This window comes from Phascolarctos cinereus, unplaced genomic scaffold (genome assembly GCF_003287225.1).
Source record: "Phascolarctos cinereus isolate Bilbo 61053 unplaced genomic scaffold, phaCin_HiC Scaffold_1;HRSCAF=81, whole genome shotgun sequence".
NCBI lineage: Eukaryota > Metazoa > Chordata > Mammalia > Diprotodontia > Phascolarctidae > Phascolarctos > Phascolarctos cinereus.
The window spans coordinates 193,771,192-193,795,680 of NW_027555514.1; the positions used below are offsets into that span (position 1 = coordinate 193,771,192).

The 24,489-nt window shown below is 39.9% G+C and overlaps 1 protein-coding gene across 6 annotated transcripts in view; it reads left to right on the forward strand.

Annotated features, from left to right (window-relative positions):
- The first annotated feature begins 3,291 nt into the window (after positions 1-3,291).
- The window catches only part of DDX11 (DEAD/H-box helicase 11), a 42,567-nt gene continuing 21,369 nt past the window's right edge, over positions 3,292-24,489 (forward strand). For 2 of the 6 annotated variants that reach the window (XM_021001504.2, XM_078156009.1), the window contains exons 1-9: positions 3,293-3,452; positions 3,780-3,869; positions 6,084-6,188; positions 16,083-16,266; positions 16,381-16,525; positions 17,097-17,342; positions 17,932-18,018; positions 18,568-18,722; positions 22,157-22,205. In XM_021001504.2, the coding sequence (XP_020857163.1) occupies positions 16,385-16,525; positions 17,097-17,342; positions 17,932-18,018; positions 18,568-18,722; positions 22,157-22,205 (678 nt within the window). In that variant the 5' untranslated portion in view covers positions 3,293-3,452; positions 3,780-3,869; positions 6,084-6,188; positions 16,083-16,266; positions 16,381-16,384. Of the gene's footprint in view, positions 3,453-3,779; positions 3,870-6,083; positions 6,189-10,396; positions 10,499-16,082; positions 16,267-16,380; positions 16,526-17,096; positions 17,343-17,931; positions 18,019-18,567; positions 18,723-22,156; positions 22,206-24,489 lie in introns of those variants that run through there. The other 4 variants (XM_078156013.1, XM_078156007.1, XM_021001505.2 and 1 more) reach the window with 4 other exon arrangements.

Genomic DNA, 24,489 nt, shown 5'->3' on the forward strand with positions numbered 1-24,489 from the left:
TCTTCATAGCTAAATCTAATGACCTTTTCTCAGTTCTTGACTTCCATGTCGCCTTTGACACTACTGACCAACTTTGCCTCCATACTTTCTCCTCACCTCCTTCTTCATCTCAGTCATTATCCATATCCACGTATCTGCAGCCAGGTGAAGCAGTGCATGGAGTGCCAGGCCTGGTGCCAGAAAGACTCATCTTCCTGAGTTCAAATCCGGCCACTTACTGGCTATGTGATTCTGGGCAAGTCACTTCACCCTGTTTGCCTCAGTTTCCTCATCTGTAAAATGAGCTGGAGAAGGAAATGGCAAATCACTCCAGCATCTTCACCAAGAAAACCCCAAATGGGGTCACAAAAAGTCAGACATGACTGAAGCAACAACAAAAATCCACATCCACCTTCTATCTATCTCATAGAACTATTGTGAGGATCAAATGAAATAATACGTAAAGTGCTTTACTAACCTTACTGCTATATAGATGCAAATTATTATTATTACAAATAATAATAATGATAGCCACATATAGAGAATTCATTGTATGCCAGGCATTGTGTTAAAATACTTTACAAACATTATCTCATTGGATTCCCACAACTCTGAAAAGTTGTTGCTATTATTATCCCCATTTTAAAATTGAAGAAACTTCAGCAAATAGAGGTTAAGTGACTTGTCTGAGAGCATGCATCTGGTAGGTATCTGAGGCCAAGATGTGAACTCAGGTCTTCCTGACTTCAGGTCCAGTACTCTCTCCACTGAGTCACCAGCTACCCAAAAAAGGTGAGGGAACTGAGTCCATAACTTATAATCCAGTAAACTAGGCTTTGATTCTAGGGAAAATTCATTAAAGAGATGGTTAGTGACCATGTCAAAAAGGAATCAGGGATTACAAAATCCTGGCATGACTTCATTGAGAACAGGTCATGCTTTATTAATTTTGGCTCCTTTTTTGGGACCCTTGTTTGAAAATGCTAGATCAGGGAAATACTGTAGAAATCATTTACCTAGATTTTACCAAAATATTTGATAAAATATCTTATAGTATTCTTGTGGAGAAAAAAAAATGGACAGATGTAAATTTATACAGCAATATAATTAAATGAACTTGGAAGCAGTTGAATGAAAGGATTCAAAGGCTAGTTTTTTATAGTTCAATGTCAGTTTGGAAGGAGGTCTCCAGTGGAGTGCCCCAAGGATCTGTGCTTGTTTTTAAGCTGTTTGAGTTTTCTCAAGGACCTTACATAAAGGTATGGATGGTATGTTCATCAGATCTGCAGATGACACACAGGTGAGGATAGCTAACACACAGGATGAGAGCATCCACAAAGATTTTGACCAACACCCATCTAGTCACCAATTGATTTGACCTCCCTACCATCTCTAGCATTTATTCCCTTCTCTATATTCACATTATAAAATTCTATTTCAGGCTCTCATTGAATGTCACCTGGAGTATTCTAAAATTCTTTTGACTGGCCTCTTGGATTACTTACTGTCTTTCTTCCTTCCAGTCCAGTCTTCATATAGTTGACAAAAAATTCCTCCTAAGGCACAACTGTGGCCATTCCATATCCCTACTCCAAAGTCGTCAGGCTTATTGTCTCTAGCCTATTTATAGTCTTATTGTCTCAACACCCTAATTTTATTATTTAAAGCATTCCATAATCTGACTCAATCTACCTTTCACTTATTACACATTACTCCCTTTCACGAAAATATTCTACATTCTGGCTAAATTGGATGACTCGGTGGTCCTTGAACTGAATATATTCTCTGAACTGGACATGATGCCACTCACTTCTGTTCATTTGAGCAGGCTGTCTCCTTTGTCTAGAATATACTCTTTCCTGATCCTTGTTTTCTAGAATCCTTATTTTCTGCAAGGGTCACCTCAATTGCTGTTTCAGCATGAACCTGTCCTTTATCCACCCACAGCTGAATGGGGTCTCTGTCCTCAAAATTTATTAGAGTGCTTTGTCTGGATCTCTCTTTTGCCCTTATCCTGCTCTACCTGTGTATGTATGCTATTCCCCTCTGTGTCCCCTCCCTTCCCCCCACAGCCGCCCCCAACCAAGCCCCTTAAGAGAGTTTTAGTTCTGCTGTACCACCATTTGGAGGATAGCTTAGAGACAATTTAACATCCAGTTATTTTCTGGCTTGAGAGTGGGTGTGTGTGTGTGTGTGTGTGTGTGTATGTGTGTGTCTGTGTATGTGTGTGTGTGTGTATGTGTGTGTGTGTGTGTGAGAGAGAGAGAGAGAGAGAGAGAGAGAGAGAGAGAGAGAGAGAGAGAGAGAGAGAGAGAGAGAGAGAGAGAGAGAGAGAGAGAGAGAGAGAGAGAGAGAGAGAGAGAGAGAGAGATGGTGATCATATTTGGGTCTATATCTGAGATGCTTGAGAAGTGGGAACTTGTCCAGGTCATCCAGCTAGTATGAGTTGAGTCATGACAAAGAACCAAGGCCAGCCCTATTATAATTATCTATTATAATAAGCTGCCTCTGAACTACCTAGTTAACAAATTTATACATCAAAATACCAGGTGGTATACTTTACCCCTTCGTGCCTATACCCCAGGTGAATTCCTCTCTGGCATGCTTTCCCCATTCCTCTAGATGAAAATGTCTTGAAAATTTGGTTTGAGGGTGCCTTTTGTGGTTCTTGCCCTGGGGGCCAAAATGGTTAGTCACAGCTCTATTGATTGTGGTTTATAAGCAATCTCATCACTTCATGGTACTTGGTAATCCCTGCTCCCTTTTCTGTCCCTGTGGAAGGGGAAGGAGGATGAACAGATCTGAAGCCCATTTTGTGTATTTCTCTATTTCGTGGGTTACTATGGTTAAAAAAATCATTACCTGGTGGCCTACTGGTGAAGAAAACTGTTCCTTGAAGAAAACCTGCAAGGAAATGATTGTCAGAGATACTTCTTTATTCCTCCCCCTAGCAGTAATCTCAAAGCACAAAAAAACCCCAAACAAACAAACAAACAACCAAAAAAACCCCACCTTCTCACCATTGGTTAGGGACCCCTATTCTGTAGTATTTTTCTCTTTATCTGTTCCCAACCTCTCCCTTTGCTCTTCTCTTCTTTTTTCTTCTCCTCTTCCTTCACTGTCCCTTTCTTCCTCTCACCTCTTTACCCCTTTCCTCCTCTTCTCTTCTTCTTTTCTCTTCTCTATTTTGTGTCTCTTCCCACTATGTCCTCCCCTCTCTCTTCTCCACCTCCCCTCCCCTCTCCTCATTCCTTTTTGTCTAACCTTTGGCCCATTCATTGCCTTTACCTCTTATCCCCAGTCCTTCTCTCTGTCCATGTATCTTACTCTCTCTCTTTAGGAAACTGAAACCTGCTTTGCAACCAGAAGACAGGAAGGAACTGCTCAGAGTTTGCTTTAAAAACATTATCAGCTTGCCTCCCTTAGAGATCATGCAGACAGATATGCCTCCCAAGGAGTCCCCCGCCATCAAGGTAATGGACTATTTGTTTTTCTTTCTTTCTTTTTTTTTTTTCAGTGAGGCAATTGGGGTTAAGTGACTTGCCCTGAGTCACACAGCTAGTGAGTGTTACATGTCTGAGGCTGAATTTGAACTCAGGTCCTCCTGACTCCAAGGCTGGCACTGTAATCCACTGCACCATCTAGTTGCTCATAGAATATACCCTGAGCATCAAAGTGAAGAGGATATAAATTATAGGCATAGCTAGGTGGGGTTTCTCAAAGAAGGATTCCCAGTGATTTTGAGGGATGGGAGCAATTGACTCCTTCCTGAAAATCCTTCCTCCTCCCTTCATGTCTAGAATCTATTCCAGGACACATTGCAGGCTCTACGGAAGATGCTGGAGGGCTTGGTCACAGAAATGCCAACCTGGGTTGAGAACTACTTGGAGGTCAGTGAGAAAACCCTGGTAGTGACTCCCCACTGCCTATATGAACTTATCCAGGCTCATGGTCCTCCACAAACTGATTCCAATCTATCATTTATTTATATATCCATATCTAGTTTTGTTTCTATTTCTCTTCCTATACTTTATGTCCCCAGGGAAATGGGCTGCTAGCTATGTCCTACCCTCTCCTACCTCTGGGCATCGATGCAATCTGGTCCCCATTCCTGAGATGTTTTCCCTCCTTCTGCCTGCTGAAACCCTCCTCTCCTGGTGTCCTGGACAAGTGCCACCCTTTGATGAAGCCATTCTTAGCTGAAGAAAAATCTCTCCTTCAGATTTCTGTAAAGCCTTTCCTCTCTGTCTTTCCTTAGTCCTCATCCTCATATGCTTACTTGTGTGTATGTTATATAGAGCTCCCTTACAAAGTTTTGACATATGTCTCCACTCTCAATCCCAGCTGTCATTTCCCTGTTTGCCCCCATTACACTTGTCAGACACATAAATGAATTGATCATATCCATTTTTGAGAGCAGAGTTTCATACGGTGACAAGGGGAAGAAAAAGAGGTAAAGTGAGACAGAAACAGATAGAGAGACAAAGAGAGAGAAGACAGGATGGAGAGGGTAAGTGGCATTGAAAATATTGGTGAGACATCCAGAAAGGATGCCATTTTTCTTGGAAACCAGTATCCTGAAAGACTTAGTCTTATGCCACCATGTTTATAGGCTAGAGCTAGAAGTGACTTCAGAAGTCATACAGTTAAGCCCCTCATTTTATATATGAGGAAACAGGTTCATGGAGGTGAAGAGGTTTCCCCAAGGTCACAAAGGTTGTAAATTACAGAAGTGAAATTTGAACTCATGACCTCTCATTTTAATGCCGTTCTTTCCCCTCTACATCCCCACTTCTCAGCTTCACTGTTCTCTCTTAGTAGAAGCTCTGGTCTTGCCCTCTACTTCTGGTTCCTGTTAATTCAACAAATATTTATTAAATGCATATAAATTATAAGACACTGTGCTAGGATACAAAGATTTTTTAAAAATACAGTCCCTGCCCTGAAGAAGCTTTCCATATATATAAAGGGGCAAATAGTATACTTCAATCTGCATTCAGACTCCGTAGTTCTTTTTCTGGATGTGTGGGACAGCTATCCTTATTTCCCAAATTAAACTCAGAGGCTTCTCAAGGTAGAAAAGAGAAAGGAATTTATTACTTTCTCACGAGAAAGGGTACCACCCCTAGTCGCCATTGCTGGCCAGGAGAGTACAAGTTGGGAGCCGTACCCTTGGCTTTTTATCCCCTAACTCGATGCCCCCTCCCACTCTCTCTTACCACTTTCTCCTGTGACTGGGTACTCAGGGCATACATTCTAAACGAGGCAGCTAATACCCAATAGAAGTAAACATGCCCATGTTTGGACTAGATGCATACGTGTACTAGGAAGTAGGAACGACCAGGCAACCGAACTCCCCCACCCATGCTGATGTGGTGCTGGAGAAATAGAAACTTATCAGGGAAAATGGAAACTTAATTCAAGGCTTTCTGGAGGAACGAAATTTAGGCCTGTGGGAACTGCACAGCAGGCCATCTCTCACACTCAGGCAGAGTGTAGGAGGGAGATAGGAGCATAGCAGGGAGGTAAGAGTGTAGCAGGGATATACTAATGAGGGAACTTCACTGTGAGCCATCCCTCACATCGATGTCCCACCATTATTTTCAGTGCCACTTCCCCCTCCATCCTCTCTTCTCTCTCTTTGTCCGTTTCTCTTTGTCTCTGTATCTGTTTCTGTCTCTCTACCTCTTTTTATTTCTCTCTTCCCCTTGTCACCATATTAAACTCCGCTCTCAAAAATGGATATGATCAATTCATTTATGTGTCTGACAAGTGTAATGGGGGTAAACAGGGGAACGAAAGCTGGGAGAGAGAGTGGAGAGATACGTCAAAACTTTGTTAAAGAAAACTGGCCACTGGGCCAGGAAAAGTTACCCACTCAAGGATGCATTACCCCTCCTAAGGGCACTTGAGTCTCTTATTGTGGAATTTTAGAAACTTACCCTTCAAGTTATGCTACCTGTTTTTGTGTAAAGTCAGTTCTACACCATAGAGTGATGTCTCTCCATTTGTCAGAGGCCAAGGGGGGAGTTGAGGTACCCTTTTTCCTTCCTGGGGATACTGCTGAGTGGGGTCTTCCTTCCCCTTGTCTTTCCTCTCCTCAGTTTCTTGAAACCTGGATCATTTCCCCAAGGGAGTATAAGAGAGAACGAGCCTTGTGGTGTGGTGTCTGCATCCTCAGTTTCACTGCCAGGAAGCACAATTTTCATGTAAGTGTGGCCATTGTGAGAGACAGTCCAGGGTGGGCAGGCCACCAAGGGACGAGGGATCCAGTTCATCTCTTCTTCCCTACACATACTTATCTGGCTCAGCCTCACAGCAACACACACTAAGAACATTTCTATGAGGTTTGAAGGCTTGCAAAATACTTACCCTGCCACGACTTGTAAGGAAAGGAGTACAAACATAACTATTTAAGGAAGAAGAAAATGAATCTCAGAGAAGTTGTAAGTGATTTTCCCCAAAGCCATACCCATACCAGTCAGAGCTGGTATCCTAACCCAGGCTCCTGACTTCCAAAACCAAAACACTTTCCTGTACATTAGGATGCTTCTCTAAAGTCTTTTCCACCTCGGCTTTGGTTTTATCTGCCCCTCGTTCCTCCTGTCCCTGATTCTTCTGCTCTCTGTTTTCTCCCAGTTATGTCCTCTGCCCATAACAAAGAACCGTTCTTCTTGCCAACCACTTTTCCATACATGTGCCCAGCTGACATCAGTACTTTCCCTTTGTCCTATCAGTCAGTCTCTGCTTCCATTAACTTCACCAAACACCATAATCCCTCTCCTCATTCTTACTTTCTCCAGGGTGATCCACACCCTTGAGTTGTCCTAGCTTCTTCCACATTCACGTAGGAGGTAACATGGTATAAGGGAATAGAGAGTGTAACCTTTGCCCTCTTCTTCCCTTTCTCCCCTGAGGTTGACATTGAGTTCTCCCGGCTGGGGAGGCTGGTGAAGTTTTTGGCCATCCTTTGCCAGGACCATGTGGACAACATTAGCTTTCTGGCCTCGCAGGCTGTTTACAGTCTCTACTGTATCATGCTGCTCAAGAAAAGTATGGAAAGCTAAAAGTTCTGTCCCTTTTTCTACTCCCTTCCTTTAAGCTCAGCTATTCTCCTTGTTCCTCACCCAAGAGTAGGGTTCCTTCCCAAGTGTGATCCAGGCATATTCCCATGACCTCTAGGTACCTGCAGTCATCTTTGTGGACATCAGATCCCTTCTTTGGACATGCATGGCCTAGGGCCTTGCCTTAAGTGCATTCCATAGCCATACTCTTATTTTCTAGCCCCACCATTTTATGCCCCTGAACTCTGTCCTCAAGATACCTAACTCTGATGCCTCTCCTGAGAGTTCTTATGATCTCAACCCCTATTGCTGCTTATCAAAATCTCTGCCCCCATGGTCCCAGCATGATTTATCAAAGATAGCTCAGCAGAACTAGTATGTTTAAGGGGTTGGGATTGAGATACTTTTGGAAAATTCCTATAGTATTTGGTGGGAAAGGAAAGGGTCCTTTAGGAGTTGGAGGAGTGGGAAGGTAGAACCTGAGTTCTAGAGTTGGATCAGGAAAAGGAAGAGATATGGGAAGAACTTCCCAAGAAAGAAGGTGTCTACAGTGCCTATGTGTTTCATAATGACACTGCTGAGATTGCCAAGGTAAGCCAGCAGGGCCAGGTAATCCCTTCCCCTTCCCCCATACAGACTCTGCCCTTGAGTGGGGTGGTGGGAAGAAACCTAATACATAATGCAAGGACCCGACTGTGTCCCTAATTTCATATAATCCCATAGACCTCTCTGAATGCACTCTGCCCTCTTTCAGCACCTCTGGGTCTCCATTTGTGGATGTGAAATGGGGAGAGAGGGCATTGAAATAGCTGGAGCATGACCTGAGTTAGGGTTCTGGGCAAGTTGCTTCATTTTTCTGAACTTCTTTTCTCATTTTGAAAATGAAGGGATTAGATAATTTCTAATGTCCCTTGTGGCTCTCAATCCAATGATGCTCCAAAGAATGCCAGGCTTCTAAATTCAGTTCTAACCTTTAGGAATGCTGTAACTAAATGACTGAGGTCATAGACCCAGGGGTCTCTCCAGTGCCACCTCACTCTAATTTAAGTTTTTTAGATTGGACTTGTGATTTTGATATGGGGAGCTCCTGAGATGGGAACTTTCTCTAAATACTCTATAATTTATATTCTAAGAGAGTTATCTCAGACACTAAGATGTTAATGACTTGCCCATGGTCTTGTGTAGCTAGTAAGTGCTACATAAAACAAAATAAAATAGTAAGAACATAAAATCCAATGATGAAAGCAGATTAAACTGGTCTAAGCTTTGCAATTGGCCAATATTCTCCATTTGTTGGCACTCTGAAGATAGTACAAGACAAGGGAATTCCCCAAGAAGAAGTTTCCCAAGAGAATACTTCCCCAAAATTATCTCTTGGACCCACAAGATTTGGATCAGTCTGTGTACCAGATCCAGAAAGAGCTCAAAATCTCCTGACTCTTGATCCCTTTTTTAGATTTTGGGACTGAACTTTTTTTCCAGCTGTTTGCTCTGCAGCCAAAGGTTTGTTTCACAGACTTCTCTTCCTGGTTCTGTACAAATGAATGGATTACCCATATTCAGCCACCCTCTTCCTTTCCTTCTCTTCCCTATCTCCCCCACACCCCAGAGTTAAGAAGTAACCCAAAAGACATGGTTCTGGCCACCAGAAGATACTGTGGCTATTCTATCACTTATTTTAGAGCTTCTAGTTGCCTGTAAAATTTTTGTAAATAAAACTTATTTCCTTATTTTAAGACAGGGTAGCATTAATCCCATGTTTTTTATTGGGGGTGGGAGGTTGGGGAGAAGAATTGCATGTAACTTCCAAAATAGGGACAGTTCAAAGTTTTACATCTCAAGTATAGACAGACTTTGACCCCTCAATTGTCTTCTTTCACTTTTCTTCAAATGTGGACACTTTTATCTCTTACCTTCCTTTCACGGCTATCCTTGTCCAATGAATAGCTAGACTCATGACCTTCTTTCTCTTAGTTACCATCATCTCCTTAATTTTGCAAGAGTTCTGCAACTCTTCATTGCCAAATTCCCAGAAACCTTCAATGAGTAAGCAAAGAAACAGAGATGAATGAGTGAATGAATGAATGACTGGTTGCCTAGATGAAAACATTAAAAAACAGAAAACAAACTCCAAACTTCTTATTCTGAAGATCAAACTAACATTTCCTGCCTCATCTTTTATATTTTTTCTATATAAACTAAGAGATAATATCTGAGGCTGCTTTGAAGCTCATGCACCTGCTAAGCAGAGAAAGTGATTGTGGGATCAGAACTGTATGTATATATGATTGTGGAGTTAGGGGTACGTGTGTGTGTGTGTGTGTGTGTGTGTAATAGAATACTATTGTGTTATAAGAAATGATGAGGTGGATTTCAGAAAAACCTGGAAAGACTGATGCAAAGTGAAGCGAGCATAATCAGGAGAACATTGTACAGAGTAACAGTGACATTGTGTGATGATAGAGTATTGTGAGCAATAAATGAGTTAAATTTCCACATAAGTAGATAAGAAATCAGCACAGACAGGCTAACTTCTGCGGGGGGGATAGAGAGTGACAACTCAATTCTGGGCACATAATGTAGGTTAAGGGTGGGGCTTATAAGGAGGATTGTAACCCAGAAGGATTAGGACCAGTGATCCAGAAGGGAGGTGTTAGGCATTTGCTAACTATAAAGCTTGCTCTTGCTTCTGTACTTGGGGCACTCTCCCCTTCTAAGGAGGTGTGCCCGCTTCTCGGGAGAATCAAAAGGATGCACTTCAACCTCTTTACTAAAAAGTCTCTGAGACACCAGTCATCAGAACTGAGTCTGAGGCCTTCTTTATAACAATACCATTAGCTGTTTTCAGCAATACAATCATGAAGACAATTATTAAAGGACTCACGAGGAATAATGGTCTTCACATCTAAAGAAACTGAGTCTGAATGCAAATCGAAGCCTAGTATTTTCACTTTATCTTTTTCCTTTTGGTCTGTTTCTTTTTTCACAACATGATTAATATGGAAATATGTTTTACATAATTGTACGTACATAACCTATACCTAATAGCTTACCTTCTTAGGGAGGGGAGAGGTGAGGTGGGGGGGAGAAAATTTGGAACTCAAAACTTTTACGGAACGTTAAAATTTGTCTTTACACGTAAGTGGAACAAATAAAATAGTATTAAAAAAAAAGTATGTGTATCCTTGGGGGATCAAAAGCCTGTGTGGATGACTGCGGGATCAGAAGCGTGTACGTATCCAGCCTTCCCTTGTCTGCAAGGTCTTCTCGGTCCCAATCAGCAGGAGCACAACGCGCAGGCGCAAATGCCTAGGAACCCACAAGGGTGGGGGCGCTGTACCTGCTCTTTAGTGGGATCTCCTTCCGCCGCGGAGGCCTTCCTGCGTTTGTGCGTGCGTGATTACGTCCTTCCTGAGACCCTGGCTATCTGCGGGAAGCGGCGGTTTCAAAACTGGGTAAGCTTTGCTGATGCCAGGCAGCAGCCTCAGCGGAAAGGGAGAAGGCCAGGCGAGCGCCGGAAAAAGGAGCGGGACGGGTTCGGAAAAGGGCGTAGTGTAGAGCAGGACCAAGTAGAAAGTGGAGCCCCTCACCAGCGACCGGGCGGAGGACCCGGATGAGGGGGCGGAGGTTCGCGGCTAAGGAGAGGGCTGTGGTTCCTGAGTTTAGGAATATCGCGGCCGCTAGGAGTAACAGTTGTTACACACGTGGAAAAGTTGAGCCAGAGGACTCGGGTATTGACTTGCCTAAGGTCATGGGTGCTGGACCTAGAGCCTGTAGAGACCCCAGTCACTTTATCAGACTTGTGACCTTGGACGAGTCACTTCCTTCTCTGAAGAAGGGTAAAATAATCCCGATATTGGGAGGAGCCCTTAAAAACACTAAATAAGTGCCAGATTTTGGTGGCCCCTCCCTTTTTTTGAGGTAAGCATGGAGTCAGGGAAATAAGCGTTCTAATTTAGCCTCATATATTCAATAGTAGTGTGACGAAACCAACTTATCTCAGCTTCAGCTTCCATTTGTTAGTTTAAAAACGGAGATGCCTTCCCTGGCATGGGTTTTTCCGAGTCTGAAGTGAGTAGCTTTTTGCAAACTTCAGAACAGCATATTAATGCCAGTTATTAGTCCTGCCTTCCTTGTCTCCCTTGGCCAATCCACACGCGGCCGAATTGATATTCATCAAGAATAGGTATTCACGGAGCCCTACACCTTGCTCGACCAACTTCAGTGATTCCTTGTGGACTCTAGGTTAAAATGCAAATTCTTTTCTTTGGCATTTAAAGCCCTTCACAGTCTGGCTCTTTTTAAGCCGAACGTACATTACAGACGTCACACTGTCTGTAAGGTCTAATTGACTCATTTGCTGCTTTTTATTGACTCATGCTCTCTTCTACCTTTGAAACCCCTAGTTTCTTTCAAGGCTGAAACTTCGGGAAGCCTTTCATAATTCCTCCAGTTTTTAGGCTTTGTCCGCGATACTGTGTTTTATTTGGTACACATTTTAAAATTGCTTTATTTATGGACATGTTGCAAACTCCTGGTAGGGTGTAAGCTCCTTGAGAACAAGGATTTTGTCTTTGCAGCAGGCGTGCCACATAGTAAGTACTTATCAATGCTTATTGTATTGGATTATTATCTGTTTGATAGGAACTATCTCCTATTCATGCCTCCACACCTTTTGTTTTTGAGGTGATTTTTAAAATTCAAGGGTAGAACTTTACACTTATCCTTATTAAATTTCATTTTACTAGATTTGCCACAAAACTCTAGGCTTCTGCCAGAACACAAGAAGACCTTGTCACTGCCCTTCACCTTGTTTGGCAATACCTATCTTTGTGTCATCTTGAGAATTGACAAATATAACATTTATGGCTCCATCTAAGTCATTGATTAAAAATATTAAACAGCACAGGGCCAAGAACAAGCCCCTCCAATTCCACCTAAATGTACTCCTGTTTAGCCCATATATCTCCATCCTAACTAACCACACAGCTTGACACGAGAGAGTCAAATGCTTTGCTAAATTCTAAGCATTCTAGCTCTACAACATTCCCCTGATCTGTCATTCTGTTTACCCTGTCAAAAAAGTAAATGAGGTGATTCTGGAATTTTTCTCTCCCCTCCTTTTTTTTTTTCTTCCACTCTTCTCTGTTATCCTTTATTTGGCTCAAATCCTCTATTAAACCATTCTGTTTCTTTTTTTTAAAAAAAGTTTTATTGGTGTTTTGATTTTACATTACAAACATTTACAGTTGTTTTCCTTTACATTATTGTGGTCATCTTATAAATTCATCTTCTGGTTCTGAGCATTTCATTCTGCATCAATACATAGAAGTCTACCTGGATTTCTTTGAATTTGTCATGTGTTATGGCAAAATAATATTCTACCATGTTTATGTAGCACAGCCTTTCCTCCGTTAATGGGCACTTAATTTATTTCCAGTTTTATATCATAACAAGAAAATATTGCAATAAATATTTTTATGCATATGGTCCTTTTATCTCTTGGAATATGTGCGTAGTAAAAATATTGCTTCACCATAGGAAAATTAATGAAAACTTATTTATTAAGTGTTTATAGTTTGTTCCACATTGTGCTAAATGCTGGGGATACAGATAGAAAGTCAAGTCAGTGCCTGCTATCAAGGAGCTCGCTTTCTAATGGGAGAAACAGCACATAAAGAAGAGTTCATCTGCCAGGCAGTGGGTCAGAAAGTGTGGGTTAAGTGCTTAGTGTGTGCCAGGCACTGTAAAGATGGAAAGGCTCAGTGGACCTTAGGTGGGCCGGCAAGGTGGATAGTGATGCATTTCCTTCCATGTTGTGTCCCACTGATAAAACCATGTATGTTTCTGAAGTTGAAAACTTTATTTTTTGGATCTTATTTAGTTGTGATTACTGAGGTGGCTGCTGTAGCACCTGCAAAGGTAGTTGCTGAAGAGGATATATAGAGGTTGTTCCCCTGGACTTCAGGTGTAGGTAGGTGGACTTAGCTGGAAGCAGAGTTGATGGTCTGGGGGAGAACCTGCTATTTCTGAGGTCCTAAGGCCAGAGACTGCCTAGTACATACTGCCTTCCTGTCTCCCCTTTAGCATACATTTCTGCTTTGGCTAGGTAATGATTTCTTCAGTCAACAAACATTTTAAAAGCACATCTTATATGTGAGAGGCACTGCTAAACACAGGATTTAAAGAAAAGTTGAAAATGGTTTTTGCCATCCAAGAACTTACAGTGTAATGGGGGAAATTACATGTGTATCAATAGGTTTATACAAGATACATGCAGAGGAGATATGTACAAGGGTATCATAGAGAGGGAAGCAAAGGGGACCAGGAAAGGCTGCCTGTAGAAGGTGGAGTTTAAGCTGCTGGGTTTTTTTCTGGTAGGCAGTTGGGCTTAAATGACTTGCACGGGTTCATCCAGGTAGTGTCTGAGGCCAGAGTTGAACTCAGGGCCTCCTGACTCCAGGGCTGGTGCTCTATCCACTGAGCCACCTGGCTGCCCCTAAGCTGGCTTTTAAAATTTTTTTCTTAAAAATATTTTTATTCAGAACTCAATAAACATCAACAAACATGAATATTTCCTCATACAAAGAAGAATGAAAGGTTGTATATTACTTGGTAAATTTCTATTATGTGCAACTTTTAATAAAAGTATATGTTACATTTCATAGGGTAGTTCCAACACTACTACTCTCTATAGGGGCTGTTCCTCTTCCTTCTCTTCCTGTTCATTTAGCTTTTTTTCAACATTAGCTTTTTATTAAAGCTAATTGCTTTAGGATTATATGACTGTAAAGACCTGTTGTTTTTTTAATGAACCTGTATCCAGCTATTTTGTATGAAGTATAGCCACATGTACTAAGGGAAGGAAAGCAAGTGATTGTTGGCCACTTGCTTAGGGCAAGCAACAGTTTCTACTGAATTCTGTATTTACAATGCATGTATCTTTTTAGAGAGGTAGGTTAACTGGATTTTTAGTTTTTGTTTGTAAAACCATAAAGATATATGGTTTATAGAGAATGATAGTATTTCACTGAGCCATCCTTTGTTTTTCTAGAGTGTCAAGTTAATGCTTTAAAATTTTTATTGACCAATATTATGTGGTTTGATGAGGAGCTCTATTTCTGGTCATCCTGGACCAGAAGTATTTCTGTCTACAAGTATTTCTCTTCTCTTTTCCCAGTGTATGTACATATATTGTATGTACCTCCAGGTACAGTAGTTTAAGTTGTTTTGTGAAGGAAATGGGTAGCATTTATTTCCTCTTTGTCTTTTAATTTTCCAAAAAAAAAATCATGATTTATAAGTTTGTTGACAACTAATTAAAACAATTCTATATGTGAAAGCTTCAATCTAACTTAAGACTTTATAAACAGTTATTTAAATACACCCAGAGATAGTTACTAAAACATATCCTAAGTCTATGCATTTAGGCATTTGGGAATATTTAAATACACCTGAAAGAAATTCTGGTCTCCTACTTAGTAGTTTCCTCTTACCTCCAGGACAAAATTGAAAATATGTAATTTGGAACTATCATCTTTACTTTGCCTTTTGTCACTGTTCTTAGTGAAAAAAACAAACAACCAACATTTGGAAGCCCAGTTGCATATATTCTGGTTCTCAAGGGGAAACAGAGTAATCTTGTTGCTTCCTCAAAGTGAAGTTTACTACTTTGTTAAAAAAAATTAAAACTTTTACATCTTTATCACATCACATCTTTTATCATATTTCTTCTCCCTACTCCCTCTGAGCATATATGTTATCCTCAGATCATTCAGAAAGAATGAGATGCTTTAAGGACTTAATCTTTTACATGAATATATATAACTAATAGCAGGAGGATGGCAAGCCTAAGAACTGATTCTCTTAGTTGCTTAGGTTAGGAAGTTGAAACAAATAGGGGCCACAAATTCAGACTAAAAATAAAAACAGTAATGTCCTTTATACTTGCATCCCATTATAGTAACTCAGAGATATCTGAGTATTGTAATAAGATTCGTTAAAGAAAAACTCTTTACAGTTCACCTGCAATGGATGTCAAGATTTTCTATGAAAGGAAGGAGAGACATAGTTGTAACAATGTTAAGACTATTTTTTCAGGCCTAAGCCTAAAAGCACAGCCTGATCTATCATAGGTAGAACAGGGGGAAACTCCCTTAGCTCTAATTTCAGGTAAAAGTCATAAAAACCTTTTAGAACAAGCAGTCGTACCACAGAGTGCCACATTATTCACATAGGCAGGCTGAGGATTAACCAGATGGAAAACCTTCATGTTCAGAAAAGAAATAGCATAGTAGGGCAACTGAGTCAAGGGAACCTTGCCATTACTTTTATAAGGCCTTCTTCTTAACCTTCGCAGTCATTTACATCCACCAGTAATGTTTCTCAGATAGCACTCCTTTTGTGTGATTCATGGCATTTCCCTTGAATGGTAGAATACTGGATTAACAATAATCAAATAAGTTATACCTTACTTCAGAGTAGATCAAATTACAGTCTCAAGAGAGCTCACCTCACGAAGCATATTTCACTAATCAAGTTTAGGGCAGGATACAGTTCTTTTTCTTGTTTCAATATTAATTAGTTAACAATAAATGAAAACATTTATTCTCAATACCTGTTAAGTACCTACAAGGATTTTCCAAAAGTCTTCATTCAGCATCTTTCTTTTCTAATTTAAACACATCCTAGTGTAAAAAAAAATCTAACATGAGAAGTTAAGAATGATCATATTCTGGAGCTTCAGACAGTCAGTGTGATCAAAACCTAGAATGGCCACTGTAAGCCTCCAGATTCCCATATCCATATCTTAAATTATTACATATTAACTCCTAAGACAAAAATAAAATCTTTAAAACTGGAGCCTATCAATACTAAGTTGGCTCAAAGATGTAACAAAGATCAGAAAAAATGTGTAGTTCACCATCTTGTTACACATGTGACCCAGAAGCCCTTTATGTTACCTAAAATGCTTCTTCTAATAACCCTTCAAGGTAGGTGTTACTCAGCATTGAAGTCATCAAGAAACCTTCTCTTTAGGGTCTGCCCTTGGATGCATGTCATCACAGTGGTTATCAGCAGATGTGTGTAGAATGCCAGCAGCTTCTTCCACAAGACTTCTTCCATCTGCCTGTTTGTCTCCGCTTAGTCATCACTCTAGTTCAGAGTTTGCCATCATGAGAGTTTTACCAAGTATGGCCTGAGACTTCAAAAATTTTACACTGTAAGTAGAGTTAGGTAGTCTGTAAGGAAGCTATTCTTAGGGGCTGCTCTATAGATCATTGCCTTTTTCTTGTTTCTCGGAAGTTAACTCCAAGTAATGACTTAACTTTTTAAGGAATATGGCAGATCAAATCCAGGAAGGAAGCATACATTTCCCTTTTCCCTACACTCCTTACTCTATCCAGAAGGACTTTATGGCAGAGCTGTATCGTGTTTTGGAGGCTGGAAAGATTGGAATATTTGAGAGTCCAACTGGCACTGTAAGTATGAACTTGAAAAGACTAAGAAGGAACCTAGGAGGGAATGTGGCTAATGAAGCTTGGAGACAGAATTGCTTGATTCTTCTATTGCTCTCTCATTTTGATTACCAAAATAAAAATAAAAAAATCAAAGGGCTGTAACATGAAATATCTATTAGTGTGTCTGTCTTCTGTGACAGAATACCGTCCTGTTTTGGTAACTGTCCTTTCCAGTGGTTTTCATAATCTGAGTTTAGGCAAAAAAATGTTGCCTCTGTTTCGTTTTTCACTCTTGCAGCTGTGAACATGGGCACAGGCACATCAGGTAAAAAAATTTAGTCTTTGGGCAAACATGAACTTAGATGAAATTGAAATCATTGTGTAGCCTTCTCATGCTTTTGTCAGCATTGTTATGATGCTGGGATGCATATAAGAAAGATTGGGCTTCTTTATGGGCTATTGAAAATGTTTTGTAGCCAGGTAGATTTAAAAACAAAACTTTCAGCTAGAACTTTCAAGGCTTTGTTAAAGGGGTGAAAAGCTGGAAGAGGGTTTTGCAGTCTCTTCCTAAAATTTAATTTTTCCTTTTTAGGGTAAATCCTTAAGTCTTATTTGTGGCGCCCTTTCTTGGCTCCGTGATTTTGAAAAAAAGAAGCGTCAAGAAGAAGCCCGTTTTCTTGATAGAGGAATTGCCCCACCAAATCACTTGGAAGAACCTCCACCTCACATGTCTACTAGCCAGGGGGCTCCAGATACCTCAAAGCCTACTGGGGAGCCTGATTGGATTGCCCAGTTTGTACAGAAGAAAGAAGAAAAGGATATGATAGACAAACTAAGGGTAAAAAAATTTGGGGATAGTAAGAAAGGCGAACATTAAGCATGGAACCACTCTAGGCTGAAAAGGACTTCATCTTAGTCTTTATCTTTTGATTCCAAGTCTGTTTTGTCTGTTGGCTCCAAGACCTAGGTTTCAGTTGATCCTGTGAATTTATTATACTTCTTAGCTCTCCTATCCTCTGCCGTTAATTAACTGTAATTCTCCATTGCTGTGATTTGTAGGTGGTTGTCATTAAGTTGTAGCACGTGGTCTTTCTCCAGGCAAGATTTTAACAGTACTCTATCAGGGAAATGACCTATCCATTCTCCTTAGCAGTGTGACTCATCAGCCATAACTTTAATTAAGGAGTAAATCCATTAAGAGAACATGGCTGGGGAGAGAAAATGCTAGTGCTTCTTGTCATGGGTAGCAGAGCTCAAGCTTTGAGAGGTTCAGGAAAGAGCTACAGCAACCTAGCAATTCCAGGTGTATATCAGAAGAGATATAGGAGTAGAGAATGCCTCTTGTGAAGATGACAATAAGGGTTCGCAGAGAAAGGCCGAATGTAAGACTCTGCAGGAGCTTCTATTAGACTTTTCTTATCCTTTAGGATGAACAAATCAGGAAGAAGAAGCGAGAGGAACGTCTCCAACAGATACGCCACAATGCACATTTAAAATATGCAGCCAAAAGAATGGTGAGTTTAGTACCTTGAAGTGGCTTAAATCTAGGTTTTTGACCTTGTGGCTTGTGGGAACCATATATTTTGTTAAGTAGGAGTGGCCAAGACTTCAGCTGCTTCCCTACTCTCTGAATTGCTACACAGTTTAGAATGAAGTATTGATCAAGGAGACCGCCTTCTCCAGATGAGTCTTAGATGTTAACTTCGTGTAGTCCTTCAATAGAAATCTATCAGTATTTGACAACCAGTGGCTAAAACTTGCCCTCAGAACAATAGGATCCCTTTGTCCCTGCTGGAAGGTTGTTCTTCACTCTGTATGTGACACAGGTGGGTTGATATATTCCCAGTAGAGACCATATAGAGTCATCACAGCGGGGCACATAGAATGTGTTGACTTTGGTACCCAGCCATACCAAAGGCAGAATAGAATTTAAAGAGCTAAAAAAAACAAAATCACAGCTCAAAAATGAAACAAACCCCAAATATGAGGATTGATCAAGTTAATGGGAGAATGACCTTCTGTCTTATTGCTGAAGGTTCCTTCCTCTAATACTTGTGATACAGAGACAAGAAGAAGAAGAGATGGAGCACCTATTACACCTCAGCAAGGAGATGCTAGCAGCAGCAGGGAGTGGACAGCCAGAGGAAGAACTTGGCAGGGAAGAAGAGCTGGTTCTTGCTGAATATGAGAGTGATGAGGAGAAAAAAACAGTTAGTGGGTAAGATATTGTTCCCTCACCTTAAGTTTACCTGCTACTCATAGGGAACTAGGTACTCACAGGGCCCCAGCTTTTTTAATTCTCATTTTACCTTTGTCTTTTGTCTCCTTCTTTAGCTCTTATGGATATTGGGGCAAGTGGCTACCAATGCTGTTTCAAAGAAACAAATAAATTATATTTCCTTCCAGTTTATACTCTTGTACATCTTTCTTTGCTTCTTGCACCATACTTTATAAAGAAGAAGGAAAGTGGTGAAGGAGAAGGAATGTGATTAAAACTAGTAATCTGTAATTGAAGCTGTCTGTTCCTATGCCATTGTCCCTTCTCTCTTCACTCAGACTCTAGTCATTGATCTTATGCTGTTATTTTTTAAATTTTATGATAGTAGATCTTCTGAGGTTGATATTTGCATTGTGTCTAGCTCCAGCTCAGCCATCCTTTTTATAAACCCTTCCACCCTTCATTGTCCCTTCATGTTTCCCTGTTGAGTTTTCTGTATTTCTACAACAAACTATGTTATGTTCAACCCTCCTTTGTCCAGTTCAGATTAAAGTGAGTTTTGTCCTGCCTCTCCTCTTTCCTCCTTTATAGTCTAGTCTTTTTTTTGTTTACTCCTATTTTATGAGATAGTAGGTTCTATCCTGCCTTCCTCTTTTCTCCCTTAGTATATTCTTTCCCCCCCCTCCCATTTCTTTCTTCTCTTAAAACCAACAAAACCAAGAAAAAAAAACCCTTTAGACCCTGTGGTAGTCTTTACACTCCCTCTCTGGCCCTTGAAAACAATGGAGTTATAAAAGAGACATTTATCTCTTCTCACTCAATTATAAATGGAAAAAGCACTATTAATTGCTTACCATATACAGAGCATTGCATTGAGTACTGGGAATATGCATAAAAAAGCAAGACAGTCCCTTATTTCAAATGACTCACTGTTAGGGTACTGGCAGTTTATCAACATTCAGTCTTTTCCAGTTAGTCATGTATTTACTTTTCTTTGTTTCTCTTGGCTTCTGTGTGTGTACTTTGTTGTTTGCTTAGTTCTGGTCTTATCAGGAATGCTTGAAATACCTCTAATCTCTTAAAGGTCTGTATTTTTTCTGTAGGATTATATTAAGTTGCTTAGGTCAAGTTTGTCCTTTACCTTTTGTAATATGATATGCCTCTTCTTTATGCTCTCTGTACTTTTCTCAGTTGGTGATCTCATCAGCTTCCACTGGTTCAGTTACCATCTCTCCATAGGTGATTCCCAGATCTGTCTGTCCAACTGTAGTCTCTTTACTGAGCTCTTGTCCTGTATCACTAACTACCTATTAAACATATTGAACTTGATGTACTGTAGACATCTGAAACTTAACATGTCGAAAAGAGGATTCACTATCACTGTTAGAGGGACTCCCATCATCTCTCCTCCTTCCATATCCAATCAGTTGCCACATGTTGTAGTTTCTCTAAAACATCTCTCCTGTGCATCCTCTCCTTTTTTCTTCACAGAGTCACCTACCATGTTCAGGCCTTTATCACCACCAGCTTATACTACTGCAGTAGCCTTACGGTGGACTCCCTGCCTCCAGTCTCCTCACTGCATTTTGTCCTTCATGTGCCTTCCATGTGAGGTCTTGGAGAGCAGAGACTAGTTTTGCACAGTGGTTGGTGCTTAATAAATGCTCATAGAGTGTGCTGTGTGGTTTGAATCCCAGGCTGTTGGGTAAAGCCAGAATTGTCTGTGACATCAATTTTTCAAATGCCTGCTTTTTTAAAAAATTAATGTATTTTGATTAATCAACAATCACTTCCATAAGCTTTTGAGTTTAAAATTTTTCTCCCCCTCCCTCCTTCCCTCCACAAGATGGTACGCAATTTCATATAGGCTATACATATACATTCCTATTTAACATATTTTCACATTAGTGATGTTGTAAGTAAGAATTAGAACCAATAGGAGGAACCACCAGAAAGAGGAAACGAAACACAACAGAAGGAAAAAAATAGCAAATAGTGTGCTTTAATCTGCATTCAAATTCCATAGTTCTTTCTTTGGATGTGGATAGCATTTTCCATCATGAGACCTTTGGAGGTGTCTTAGATCCTTGTATTTCTGAGAAGGGTTAAATCTATCAATATTAGTCATCACAGCATGGCTGTTACTGTGTACAATGTTTTCCTGGTTCTGCTCACTTCACTCAGCATCAGACCATATAAGTCTTTCCTGGTTTTTCTGAAGTCAGCCTGTTCATCATTTCTTATAGCACAATAGTATTCCGTTACATTCATATACCACAACTTGTTCAGCCATTCCCCAATTGATGGGCATCCTCTCCATTTCCAATTCTTGGCCACCACAAAAAGAGCTGCTATGAATATTTTTGTACATGTGGGTCCTTTTCCAATTTGTATGATCTCTTTGGGATACAGCCCTAGAAGTGCTATCGCTGGATCAAGGGGTATACACATTTTTTATAGCCTTTTGGGCATAGTTCCAAATTGCTCTCCAGAATGGTTGGATCATTTCACAACTCCACCAACAATGCACTAGTGTTCTAATTTTCCCACATCTTCTCCAACATTTATCATTTTTCTCTTTTGTCACGTTGACAAATGGCTACTTTTTCCACTAGGCCTGAACAGTTTATCATTGCCCTGAGGTTAATAAAGCTGATTTCTTGAATTCTGTTCTTTGTTTAACTCCTATCTAAAGTGATTATAAAAGGAATTGTTACTGAATAGCTCATTCTTATACGGTGTTTTATAATTTATAAAGAGTACTTTCCTTACAACAGCTCTGTGACATTAGTAGTGGCAGTATTATTTCCATTTTAGAGATGAGGAAACTGAGGCTAAGCTAAGTGACTTGCCCATAGTCACATGACTAGTAATTGTCAGAGCCAGGGTTTATGACGCCAAAGTCCAGTGTTGATGCTATACAGTGTAGCCACTACTTGTGGCAGAGAATTTTCTTTAATGACCAAGAATACGGTATTTGAGTAAAACACTGAGAGAATTTTTACTTCCTCCCTGATTAGGAAAACTAAAGAAATGAGTAGGAATGTTGTTTCTTCTCAAGGTCCAAAGAATTGAATCCAAGTATATTCTAACTTCCAGTTTGTTCAAAGTGTCACAATATCTTCTCATTTTCATTTTTTTCCAGTGCTCAGGTTTGGAGGTCAAGCTAAGTAATGAACAAAATTGAGGTTTGTATACCTCATTGTGCTTCTTAATCAGAACAGAGTTGTTCCCTGATGGGTCCTCTGTATTATAAAATGCATTTTTCCCTCCTTTCACCCAATACTTAGCCACCTGACTTTGATGGTCTTCTGAAGCAAAGTTGCATCTACATTTTCCCACCTTAGGCCCTTCTAATGTCCATCCAAAACCTGGTTTTAATGAGGAAAAATATTTCATTCTTTTTGTATGTATTTCTTCCCTCTGTTGTTCAGAGCTCTTGAAGAGGATGATGAAGATTTGGAAGAGGAGCATGTAACCAAGGTAAGACCCAGTTACATCTTGGGGATTTTTTTTGGTAAGTAGTATAGATTCCCAGCACCCAACTGGGAAAATTGTATTGCTCTCTTTTCTTTTTACATAACTTTCATTTCCCATTATATTCATCCCCTACTCAGAGAGCCAACCCTTATAACAAAAAATAGGAGAGGAAAAACAATCTGTTAAGCAGAATGGACCAACATATCAACTGAGACAGTCTATGCAAGGTTCTGTACTTAGTCTTCCCCATTTCTACAAAAAAGGGAGGAAGTTATATTTTTATTTCTATTAGCAAGCATTTTTTTCTCTTCTTGCCCTTCCCCCCCAACCCATTGTAAAAAAGAAAAATAAAACCCTTACAACAAATATGCATAGTCAAGCTTTGGCTCTGTCCAAAAATGTATGTATCATTCTGAATTTTGAGTCCCTCACACATCTCTGTCAGGAATTCAGTAGCATTATACATTGGTCCTCTGGAACAATGTTTAGTCATTTCTTACTCACTTGTATATCCCATTGCATTTATGTACTACAGTTTGTTTAATTATTCCCTGATCAATGGACATCTACTTTCTTTCTAGTTGTTTACTACTGTAAAAAATGCTGCTAAAAACATTTTTGTTTATATGGGGACATTCTTTTTGTTTTGTGTACTCCTTGGCCTACCTAATAGTGGGCTCCCTGGGTAAAAAGATGTTGTCACTTTAGTCGCTTTTCTTTGATAATTCCATGGTTGGACCAGTTTTGAGTTCCACCAGCAGTGTGTTAGGGTGCCTGTGTTTCCACAATCCCTGCAACGTTGATTTTATCATCTTCACCAGTTTCCTGGATGTCAAGTGAAACCTCAGAGTTGTTTTGATTTGTATTTCTCTTATTAATGATTTGGTGTTGTCTTTCATATGATTGTTAATAATAATAATGATAAAAAGTTCTGAGCTACTTATGTGTTTAAGGAACATCTCCTGAGTTTTTGTTTTTGTATTAATGTGCTATACACTTTGGATATCAGACCCTTAGTGGAGATGACGATGATGATGATAATTTATTTAGCACTTTAAGGTTGCAAATATCTTTATATATATTTTACAACAACACTGTAAGGTAGCTACTATTCTTACTCCCACTTTATAGATAAGTGTAATGAGTCTGAGAGAGGTGAAATGACTTGCTCCATGTGAAGCAAGATTCAAACTCAGGTCTTCCTGACTTCAAGTGTGACACTCTGTCCGCTGCTTAACCTTGATGTTTGATCTGAATATTTTTTTTCCCATTAGATAATTTCCCTTCTTATCATAGTTGCATATCACAGTTCTTATCATAGTTCCCTTATCATAGCTTGTTCATGCAAAAGAGCTTCAATTTCATGTAATTGAAATGATCTTTTTTTTTTGTGATTGCTTCTTTTGTTTGGTTAGCATTCTTCCCCCTAGGTATAGTTGTGGAAGGTAACTAATCTGATTTCCTTCTTACTTTTTTTATGGTGTGACCCTTAATATTCAGATAGCATGTCTGTTTTGAACTTATTATGGCATATATTGGTCTAAACCTAATTTCTTCCAGACTGTTTTTCAGTTTTTTATCAAATCTTTGTTAGATAGGAAGTTCTTCCCCTAAGATTTTATGTAATTCAGCATATTGAACTTCGGGCTAAGTTATCAATGACCTTATGTATCAACCAAGGATTGTATTTTTGATCCTAGAGGTAATAAGAGAGCCACTGGAATTTATTGAATGAAGGGAGCGATGTCACACCTGTGCTTTAGGAAAATCGCTTTGATATTTGATTCTAGCATGGTTAGAAGTGGAGAAATATATAAGATAAGGAGGAACAACCAGAGGGCTGTTGCAATAGTCCTGGCATGAAGTTATGAGATTCTGTGTCATTATGGTAGCTATGTGAGTAGAGATAATGGGACATAGATTAGAGATTTTTGTAAAGATAGAAATGACAAGACTTGACAACAGATTGCATTTCCTTGAATTAGAAGTCAAGGATAACACTGAGGTTGTGCGCTTCAGGGATTGGGAGAATAGTGATATTTTCAACACTGATGGAAAAGTTGTGAAGACGGAAAGATGGGGTACAGGGAAGGGAAGATAACAGGTCATGTTGAATTTGAGATGTCCAAAAGGCAGTTGGTGATATATAACTCAGGAGAGAGACTACAGCTAGATTAAAAAAAAAATCTGGGAATTATTTGCATAGAGATGATAATTATACCCATTGGAACTGCGGACATTACCAAGTGAGATAGTGTAAAAGATCTAAGGTAGAGCCTTGGGGGAT